Source organism: Stenella coeruleoalba (assembly GCF_951394435.1).
Source record: "Stenella coeruleoalba genome assembly, chromosome: 8".
NCBI classification, from domain to species: domain Eukaryota; kingdom Metazoa; phylum Chordata; class Mammalia; order Artiodactyla; family Delphinidae; genus Stenella; species Stenella coeruleoalba.
In genome coordinates this window covers 10,637,896-10,649,476 of record NC_137154.1, presented here as the reverse complement: position 1 = coordinate 10,649,476, position 11,581 = coordinate 10,637,896, and the positions used below count along the sequence as shown (strand labels likewise).

General features: G+C 37.3%; 1 protein-coding gene across 1 annotated transcript; it reads left to right on the top strand.

Moving 5' to 3' along the window:
* Positions 1–1,729: 1,729 nt before the first annotated feature.
* LOC307189869 (oocyte-secreted protein 2-like) lies at positions 1,730–11,011 on the top strand (the record flags this gene model as incomplete). Its single annotated transcript, XM_079928359.1, has 4 exons — positions 1,730–2,405; positions 7,794–7,972; positions 9,007–9,110; positions 10,807–11,011. Exons 1-4 carry the CDS (start codon positions 2,294–2,296, stop codon positions 11,009–11,011), a joined length of 600 nt encoding a protein of 199 aa, XP_079784485.1. The 5' UTR covers positions 1,730–2,293.
* Between the last annotated feature and the right edge of the window lie 570 nt (positions 11,012–11,581).

Here is an 11,581-nt window from a genome sequence, read left to right as displayed (position 1 = left end):
AATATTAAAAAGACATGTACTCAAGGGTCAATCAACATTTAATAAAATGAGTAATTTTTACTGCTTGGATTTTTTTTTTTTTTGCAGTACACGGGCCTCTCACTATTGGGGCCTCTCCCATCACGGAGCACAGGCTCTGGACGCGCAGGCTCAGCGGCCATGGCTCATGGGCCCAGCCGCTCCACAGCATGTGGGACCTTCGCGGACCGGGGCACAAACCCGTGTCCCCTGCATCGGCAGGCGGACTCTCAACCACTGCGCCACCAGGGAAGCCCTACTGCTTTGATTCTTAAGTGAAACTGGCTTCTACTGTGAGTATGTGGTGGTGAAGAATACAACGTTGACTAACACAGCTTGGTGGCGCTGCCTTTCTTGCTTAGGCAGTGGTTTGACCCCCATTGTTTTTATACATCTGTGCAAAGGTCAACATGGTGAAAAGGGCATATTATGTCTTAGCATTATTATGAAAATAGTTTTGATCCTGTGGGCCCACAGCATCCAAGGACAACATATTGAGAATCATTGCAGTGGGAGAATGTCCTTATTTGCAGGAAACATACTCTAAAATATTTAGGAATGAGGGAGTATCATATTAGCAAATTATTCCCAAAATGTTCAGGAAAAAATAAGTTATGTATATTTGCAACATTTCTCTAAGTTAGAAATTGCTTAAAAATAAGATTTATATATTATCTCTGCCTTATCTCTATCCATTTTACATTAAAGTTATATTGAAATTCCATTATCCTTTCACAACAAAATTTGGAATTAAAATTGGAATTTCAGAAAAATGGACTTTGCTCATTCCGTGGCTTTGAGTAGTCCCAGGAACGTTGCATAAAACCTTGGAATTAACTGTGCTCAAGTTTGAGGAAAACAGTCACGTGTTATATGGTTTTTTTTGTACGCTATTAATTTTGGCTAGACTGTTTACCTTTATCTCTTTTAATATTCAAAACAAACTTATAAGGTAGGTAGTATCATTATCTCCTCTTTACAGAGTATGAACGTGAGCCTTAACTTTCCCAAATTTATATAAACTGAGAGTGGAGAAATTAGTCTATGGTTCTAATTAAGCTCTTAACTAGTAGACACAGGTGCCTTTAGGAAAAAAATATTAGATGCCTATATCGGAATGATTTGAAAGTTAAATGTAAAGTTTATGAATTTTAGATGAAAGAAATGTTAATAGCATCAGGAGAAAGTTTTTTAAAAAAAGAAAATGAAAGACAAAATAATAATAACGTGGACTTATCTTTGTCTTTCTTCAGCTCTCTTTTGTCTTTGTAGTTGGTGACTGGGTTCTCCAGGCCTTCCAGAGGCAGGAACTGTGTGAGTCCCCGCTCTGGGGTTTCACTCTCTGTTAGAGGATGTGATGTTGGAAACGAAAGTCCTTTTTGTGACATGTAGGGAAGCCCTGTGCACGTGCTTATTTGAAAGCAGATTGTAACATTGAAAATATCATTCAGATGTCACTAAAAACAACGATAGGCCTTCGACTCTGATTCTTTGAAGTTTATTTACTGTGAGACTTGATTTCCAAGTTCACTTTAAAACTAAAAATGTCACGATTGACATTTTAGCAAAAACAAGAAAAACCTTTAGCTGGAACTTTTATTCCAACTATTAAAATGAATTTATGTTGATTATATATAAAATTATATATACATATGTATATGACATGAGGACAAATATATATATATATATTTACCCTTATGATATTGTGTGTGTGTATATCTTGTGTTATAAGCAAATAATTTCAAGGCTTGACCCGACTAGAGTAACTAGAACAATTTATGGAAGAATTAACAGAGATGAATTTGTGGATTTTCTTGAGGTCAAGAAAGGTGGTTTTTCTTTAGGTCTCTGTCTCAGGGATTCAAGTCACTTTATCATCTCTACTGCTGATTCTTCCACAGCCAAACCCGTAGAAATTAAGAAATAATAGTCTTTTGATTTCAAATATGTACGATTTAGGTTATTCAGCATATTAGATGACACCTGAAAATTACCTAGTGAAAAGAGTTTTCTATGCTTTAGTGTTTTTGGAAGTGTGTGCCTTGCCAGCTTCTCAGATGATTTTAACAGGCCTCAGGCACACACAGTTATCAATTAGCGCTTTTCACCTGATGGGCCTCTTTGAGCATCGGAGTTGGGGTAATCAGGAGAGCCTCAGGTTTTAGTTGGTTGACACTGTGGAAACCACCCCGTGGGTGATCTAACGAAGTAGCAAAATGAAGGCAGCTGAGCATGGGATGCCATTATAAAATCACTTAAGCTGTTCCCACTTCCTATGTCCCAAGGAGTCCTGGGCTGGGGGTCCGCTCACATGGAGGTCTCTATGGCTTCAGAAATCTTGATTCTCCTTGCTGCCTTGATTTGGCCTTGCGCTGAGAACATCAACGGTAAATGAGTTAGAGAATGCTTCCTTGCAGGGTTCCTCAGAATGACTGCTATTCATCCTTCCAAGCAGGTGCTCTACCCCCTATAGAGATCTGATCTTACCATTTGCTAGAAAAGAAGGACTTTCAGGCCAGCTGGACTTGAGTCTTTATATCGAGGACACATTTTAACTTTCTGCCTAAATGTCTGAGATGTTTCTTTCTTCTATGTTATGATCTTCTATCTGAATCCTCATTTGCAGAGATTCTTCAGAAATAGTCCTCGGCTCTATGTTTTAGGCTGCCCTTTTGAACTCACTGCCAATTACCAGTACTTGGTGGTATTGTAAGATATTTGATTGTATCTTTACTGACCTTCCTCCTTCCAGGCCCTTTGTATTTCCCCTTGATGATGATACTGCTCTTTTGTTCTTTTTAAAATTCGATCTGGCCTTCACTCATGTTAAATTCATCAGCAGTTCTGCAAAGCCAATAGGATAAAGCTAAATCAGTGTCTGGTCTGTCTATAAATTGATTCAATATCTTTTCTATTATACCTGGAGTGTTCTCCACTTTTTTTGTGTTATCCAGATGCTTCCCAGCTTCAAGCCCAGACTAAATTTCAACTAGTCTAAGGCAGCATTTCAATATTACTTTTTGTGTTCTCTAAGTTTTTTTAAAAGTCACTTGATGTTCCTGTTTCCTTCTGCTTGAAGTGGGGTCTTTTCTGGGGAAATGATATGTGAATTTCTTACCCATTTGGCCTATAAGCCCTTTCTGAACAAAAACCACATTTAGTTTCTGATCTTTCCATTTTACCTAAGATGAATCTTTCAGAATGCCTAGGTTACTGCAGCTCGCCCTGCGGCAGTTAATTATTGGCATTTCAGTGATTTCAATCATTTAATTCCATACATGTGGAGAAAGGGCAGTGACCTGTGAGTCGGAGAAGAATTCCAGTTATCTGGGAGGGGGGAGTAGGGTGTTCAGGCCTGGCTATGGTACATGATGCTTGGGTGTAAGGAAGGTTCTACCGCAGTTAGTGTACGCACAGCTATGCATGTTCCTCAGGCTTTTTCTCAAACCATTTCTCAGCTACTTGAGACACAAGCTCAGAATGTCAAACTGAAACTTGACCCTAAAACTAGTATGAACAAAAAGTAGTGAAGCCAGAAGCATGGACTTCCAGTATGTCCATATCCACTTACCCTTTTGAATCTATCTTAATCCAGTTGTTGGAACCTTTATTCATTTAGGAAGGATTTCCCTGGTAATCTTATCTAGCTGATGTTAGAACAATATTTTGAACACGTGGAGAGAGGTGACCTGGAGGTTACAATCACTGATGTAGAACACCTGCCTTCTCCAAAGCCTACTTTTGTCTTAAACATCTCCCTATATTTTCTTACTTTCTTGATGATGTATCCTTAAAAACCAAGAACTTCCAGGCTCAAATGTGCTGGAGGTATCTCGCTCATTAATCGTAGAACTATTTCTTCATGCTGGGAAGATTCAGATTTTCCAAAGTGTTTAAGAGAATCCTGGATGTCCTCCAAGGCCTACTAGGTCTCTGTGACTGGTTTGGGAACTTTCCTCGTCAAGATTTGAATGACTAGCTATTTTCGCTGTGTGATCTTAATTTACTACTTTGCAATGGATATGTAAATGAGCACTGTCACATAGGAAAGAAGATAGTAAATGACTATCTGACACATGACCAGCTGACTTACAGTCATGTTAGGCTTATTCGTGAGAAGTTTGAGATACTAAACTACTGATGGCAGATGGTCATTTTTTAAAAGTTTTATTTTTTTATAATTTTAAAAGGTTATACTCCATTTATAGTTATTACAAAATGTTGGTTATACTCCCCATATTGTACAATACATCCTTGTAGCCTATCTTACACCCAATGGTTTGTACCTTCCACTTGCTCACCCCTATATGCCCCCCTCCCCACCAGTAATCACTAACTTGTTCTCTATATCTGTGGGTCTGTTTCTTTTTTGTTATACTCACTATAGTTCATTGTATTTTTTGGCTTCCACATAAATGATATCATGCAGTATTTGTCTTTCTCTGTCTGACTTATCTCACTTAGCATAGTGCCCTCCAAGTCCATCCATGTTGCTGCAAATGGCAAGATTTCATTCTTTTTTCTGGCTGAGTGGTGTTCTACTGTGTGTGTGTATATATATATATATATATATATATATATACACCCCACATCTTCTATATCCATTCATCTGCTGATGGATGCTTAGGTTGCTTCCTTATTTTGGCAATTGTAAATAATGCTACCGTGAACATTGAGGTGCACGTAGCTTTTCATATTCGTGTCTTTGTTTCTTTCAGCTACATATATCAGATGGTCATTTTTAAAGACACTTGTTTATTACTTCCAATGACCACCTGTTGTCAATTCCTAAACTAAGATTCATCTATAGGGAAAGAATTTAATGAGTTCTTGCTGTGGAAAAATTATCTGATTCTTAGCATTTCTATAGTTACCATAGAGGAAGAGTTTACTAAGTAAATCTCTGAAGAGTATACGGTCAAAGTCAATTATGATTATGATTTGTGTCTTAGAGCACATGTACCAATAATTAATTTTTAGATGAGATATAAACTCCAATTATAATGTTTGGCACATAATGTACTATCAAGACTGGCATCAGTGACAAGTTATCTAAATTGCATTAGGAAGAAAATCTTGCCTCCTAATAATTTTTCTGACCACGTACTCATTCACCAGATATCCTCTAAATGCAGCTGTTAAGTAAGGCTTTAGACTTGGAACCCCTTACCAATTTACTCCTCACCTTATATTCTTCCTGTAGGAGATGATAGCTAGTTATCATCGTACCTGAGTCAAACTCCTATTGCTGCTTTGCTGTTTCATTTTTTCCTTCTGCCTTTAAAGACATGCTGGTGGGGGACTGGAGGCATTGATCAGCCTTCGGCAGTGACTGAACTACTTATTTGTGGAACAAGAGGATACTACCTTTGTTTACTTTCTGGGTTTTGTTAGGTTCCAAAGAGAATTGATGTGCAAATGCTTTGGTTGTGGCTATATTCAGAACATATGTAGTAACTAAGGAGACCAATGAGAGTCTAGGAAATTTGTCTTAAATGTCAACCCAACCCATTGTAGCTTAAGTTCCAGTTACCGGGTAGAATTGCCCCCTGGAGTGAACTTAACCATTTCAGCCCGGTTTACATCTTGATCTGAGGCTCCGAGTACAATCAGTCTAATTGGCAGAACTTATATTCAAGCTGACTGTAAATCTTTGCTTTTGGTGGCCTTCACTGACTCATGAATATATTGTATTGCAGTCTACCAGTTTCTTTTAAGCTAATAAAGGTGTGTCTGCAGAATTCAAACCCCGTCCGGGCAGCAGCAAGAATTCTGTCTTCCTAAAGGGGAGATTACCAGCCAGGCTGTCACTCTCCTGTCCTTCCTTTCTTAAAGTAGAAATTCTGCAATTTCTGTTCATCTAGAAGTCCTGCATGCAGGTACTACCATCGGCAAGGGCTGTGATTCAAATATATATATGTATCTGTGTTCTGTTTCACTGGGAATATAAAGAAAATTAAGAAATAAAATCCATGTTCAAAGTATTCTAGCTTTGATGATAGGTTGTATTACAGTTGCTTATATTAATGTCAAAATAAGATAAGCTTTAAACCCTGTTACTCTAGCTTTTGTAAAACATGAAGAGGCTGTATCAGATGAGGTCAAGAATCATGTTTTGGGTTATGATTCTAATACCTTAATAAATATAGGATATATACTGGATATCTAAGAATAGTCTGTTTGCTTGGAAAAAAAGCTTTTGAAAAGTGTTTTATTTCTCATTTGTGTCAATAGATATATAAGGTGTATATTGTGACTTGCTTCTTTCTCATAATTGTTTTTAGATTTATATGTTTATAGGTATAACTATAATTTATTTTCCACGTTGTATGGAATTTGATTATATAAATGCATTTCAATTTATTTCATCATTCTTCTGTTGGTGATTTGGCCTGGAGTATTTTGTTCATATTTTTAACAATATGTTTCATTTACATTTGAACATTTGTTCATTTACATTATTATTGCTAGTATACTTGTAATTTATTTATTTAAATTTTATTTATTTTTGGCTGCGTTGGGTCTTCATTGCTGTGCACGGGCCCTCTCTAGCTGCGGCGAGCGGGGGCTACTTTTTGCTGTGGTGCACGGACTTCTCATTGCTGGGGCTTCTCTTGCTGCGGAGCATGGGCTCTAGGCACGCGGGCTTCAGTAGTTGTGGCTCGCTGGCTCTCGAGCGCAGGCTCAGTAGTTGTGGCACACGGGCTTAATTGCTCCGCCGCATGTAGGATCCTCCCAGACCAGGGCTTGAACCCGTGTCCCCTGCATTGGCAGGTGGATTCTTAAAGACTGCACCACCAGGGGAGTCCTATACTTTGTAATTTATTGCAACCATCTTACTGCTTTTGTCTTTTTTGATTTGTTTTTTTGTCTTTTTACCTTTTCCTTTTTTGCCTCCTTCTATGTTGTTTGAAATTTGCTTATTTTTGTCCTTCATTCTATTTTGTTCTTCTCCAATTTGGAAGTTTTACCATCTAGTTTATTAGGTTCCACAACCACCCCCCCCACCCCCGACTACTTACCATGCATCTTTAAATACTAAAGCTAATAAATCTTTGCTTTCCTTCTGAACAACAGAAGGACCTATGAAATTTAACTCTGGCCATCCCCTGAGAACCTCTGGTTAATGACTGTCTAGCTCACTAAGTCAGAATCCAGTACACTTCATTTCCAAAGGGAAAATGACTCAATTAGAAATAGTGACTATTATGACTTACTGAAGATGCTCAGTGTAAAGGACAGAATGGGTTTTACGTTAAAATTTTCATAAAACTTCCATCCCAGACAGTAGATTTTCTCTCTGCAGACTATTTCCTCTTGTGGCTATGATTGTTTTCGGTTCTGGTTGCTCTAGATATGAATTCTACCATACCAACTTTCCTCCTTTTCCCTCTTTGAAAAGTATTACAGAGAATACATCATTCTTCTAATGTACTGCAGTTTACTTCTGTCCCTTCTGTGTAGTCCTAACTATATCATGCTCTTTGGAATCTAATTTCTTTAAGAGGAGGCAGGGGGCTAGAAGATAATGATGTTCTTGTGTATTGAATTTTTTCCCTGTGAACTGAAATTTACTTATTGGAGGCTATAATTATGCAGATATTTTGGAAAGTAGTGGTAATATGAAAACCCCCTATATGCTGTTCTTTAAGCTGTGATAACCTTTGCCAGAGGAAGGAATATCTTTTATCACAAAGGGCGTAGCTGGATGTTCTTTGAGCTCCCGCTTAAGATAAATACACATCTGACCTTTTCTCATATGATTGTTTCTGCAGTGAAAATAAGTTGTTCTATGGACTGGCTGATGGTCTCTGTAAGCCCATGTGCAAACAGCAGCAATTTGTATATATTTGCTGATGAATTATATCTGGGATCGGGTTGCCCTGTGACTCGGATACAAACATATGCCTATGATTTTATATACCCTGTGCATGACTGTGGGATCAGGACAAAGGTAAGAATAATGATCATCTGTTAAAAAAAACAAAACCAAAAAACAAACCTAGATATTTTTTCACAATTTTATGCCTGGTGCTAAAATTATTGTCCTGGTGTTTTTTGTTGTTTAAGAACAAATTTTGCTTCTAGTTAGAGTAATTTATGGATAGACGAGAATACAGTTCCGTACTCGGTCGCTGAATATTGAGTCCTCTTTGTGCATAAGGCTTAAAGCGCAGATTTCCAGACTCGTTAGTGAACTGATTTTAAGTTGTCTTTAGGCTTCTGTCGTATTTCACTAAAGCTCAGGAGATAGTTTTAAAGTCCATTCAATGTTCCTAATGTGAGAGGTCACCAATTCTGGGAAGGTATTATATATTCAACACATCTTTCAGGATGTGTGCCTCTGTGGGGACTAGATTTTTACTGGAATAAAATCTCTGTCAGTTATTTTGCCAGGCACAAATCTTAAAACTGTGTTGTTATCTTGGGGTGTTATCTTTTCATAGATCCCCAAATTTAAACAATTTATATTCATACTATAAAAGTATTTGGGGTCAATGCCTATTTAAAACTGTCACCTATGAATTAGATATTGTCTTTATTTTAGAAATGAGGGAGCTAGAACTTCAGAAGGTGCTTTAATAATTTGCCCAGGGATGCACAGCCAGTTGGTGGTAGTTTAGATGCCCAAACAGGAGGATTCCCCTCCAAAGCTTATGTTTTAAACCACTCTGTTATTTGATCTCCAAATCATCTTTCTCAGAAGAACTACTGAAAACCTTTTGTTCACGCATGATAAACATAGCTCTGAGTGACAGTTTCAGTTTGCTCCTATGTACTGCTAAGATTTTTTTCCAGGTACTTTAAGTTCACTCTTACAGATAACACTCCTCTTCTGTCCCAGTGGGTTTGTCAGATCTTTGTATGTACCTGAAAGTGACAGTAGCCATTTCTGAGACCTTGAATGTTTTCTACTTCCTATTCAAATGTGTACCTGCCCCCTTTGTTACTAGAAATATCTTCTACTTAACCTTTGTGCTCTCCTAGGTTGTTTCAGAGGATACTCTCCTTTTTCAAACAGAGGTGTACTTTAACCCTAGGAATATACATTGTGACCATCAGAAAATTCCTTTGGAATGTTCTGCCTCTAGGTGAGTCCAACAGACCATACTCCTTCTGAATATGTTAGTTTCACCTTTACTTACCATGTGCTTCTACAGAAGTGTAGATGTTAGAGACTATAACATGACTCGCTCATAAGCATAAGTCCAAATGAACACCAAATTAGCATTTAAAAATATGTTGAGTACTTTTTAATTTTAAAATATTCATTTTAGAATAAAAACATTATATAATCTTGTGTCACTAGGTTATTTTACAGTAACTGAACTTTAAAGCAAATCCTCAGTCACCTTAGTAAGTGGAAGAATCAAACATGATATTACCTTTCAGTGTTTTCTCCTTCGTAATACTCTTTTTCTAATATATTTTATGGTTCAATTCCATGTTAGAGTAAATGACTAAAAAGTTAAGAGAAAACCAATTCTTCATTTTAATACTAACTCATGGACATACAGGAAAGGAAAGGCTTCATTTGAATACTAACTCATGGACATACAGGAAAGGACAGGCTTATCAGCCTATCATTAAATGCAGTTTGTTTGCAGTTCTGTGGAACCGAGAAGCTGAATCCCAAAAGGACTCCACGTGAACTGTGACACCAAGTGGAACAGTATATCCTGATACACTTCTACCATGACACTGAAATATTTACCCTGAGTGTTATAAATCGGAGTGAAAAATCTTAGAAACCACCTGAAAACCACAAGGAAAAATTTTATCCCTGTTTAATATATGGAAATAGCTGACATGAAAAAAGAATTTTGAGCTCAGAGCCAATGTGCAATATCTTTTAACATCATCAGAGTCCCTTTTTGGGGGGTGAGGGAGAATTGGTATTTTTAATTGTTGTCAAATATACATAAGAGAAAATTTACCATTTTTAAGGGAATAATTCAGTGGCATCAAGTACAACCACATTGTTGAATACTCTTGACCTTCCCTTCAACTTATTTTAAGGAAAGACCAAGGCTGAGAGACTCAGTGATATTCTGGGGAGTAGCTGACCCCTAAATAGAAATTAACAGTTGATTCTGTGTACACACACACACACACATACACACACACATACTCACATACACACACACACAGATACACACAGAGACACATACACACACACACACACACATACTCACACACACACACACACACACACACACACATACTCACTCACTCACACATACACTTTCATTCCTATATATTGGCCAGTGCTTAGAGTAATGTAAAAAGTTCTAACCTAATCCCCTGGGGCTATTGCTTCTCCATAGGCTACCAGATTAAGAGTGATAACCAAGGCATTTCTATTTTGATTGTAATATTATTATATTATTTGCAGCTATCTTTCTTAAAAATGAAGACTAGGCCAACAAAGGTATATGATTAGGTTTTTGGTCCATGAGCTTTACTGCTGTACACACACACACACACACAAACACACACACACAACACACCTCTGTCACCAGTAATTAAGCTTTTGACAACTTTTACTGTTCTTAGGATCCATTTGTCTAAGTCTGTTTTACTGGGTGCTTTGGTACTCTACTAAGACAAGTATTACAAATCATCTATTATCCAGAGGGTGCAGGTACCCCTAAATAACCATATTGAAAATGATCATGATGTTAAACAGTGGTAAAAAATAAAATAGCTTGGCCCCAAATTTAGATTCAGAAAGACCTGGTAACAAGCATGCCAACCCTATCTGCTTTTTGTTTCTCTTCTCTTCAGGAAATCAGTGTGGCTTACACCAGTTTCTACAGATAATGAAATAAAATTGGATCCCAGTCCCTTTATTCCTGATTTTGAGACAACAGCAGAAGAGTTAGGATTATTAAATTCCAGTCAAACTGACTCCATATTTACAGAGAAATTGAAACTTGGAAATTGGGCTCATGAATTTTGTTGGAAAAACAATGGTTTTATACAAAAATAATTGCTATAAACCTTTCTTTAGGTATCTGATCCCTAAAACCCCTAATTCAGTGAAGGTCCTGATTCAGTGAAGGTGAATTTTTAGATACTTTTATTTATTAGGGATATGTCTTATTAATTTAATGTTGACTATCAGATAATCCTATTACCCATTAAATTTTATTTTTAGTTCTATAGAGTAGATTCAGAAATAGGTCTTCAATGACAACAGGATTTAATTGATACAAACCTCCAATAAATATTTTCTAAATACAGTTTTTTGAAGAATAGAAAAATAGAGATAGGTATGTAAATGTGCTAGAGACTAAAATTTAACATACTAACTCCCAGGAAAGCCAAAGTCCTTTTATAATGAAGATAGTTTAACTTGTGTGGGTTTTCCTAATTAATTAGTAAAGTTGTGTCTTAAAAGTAATTGAATATACTTCATATTTGATTATTAAAGAAGGAAATTAGGGGCTTCCCTGGTGGCTCAGTGGTTGAGAGTCTGCCTGCCGATGCAGGGGACACGGGTTCATGCCCCGGTCCAGGAGGATCCCACATGCCGCGGAGCGGCTGGGCCTGTGAGCTA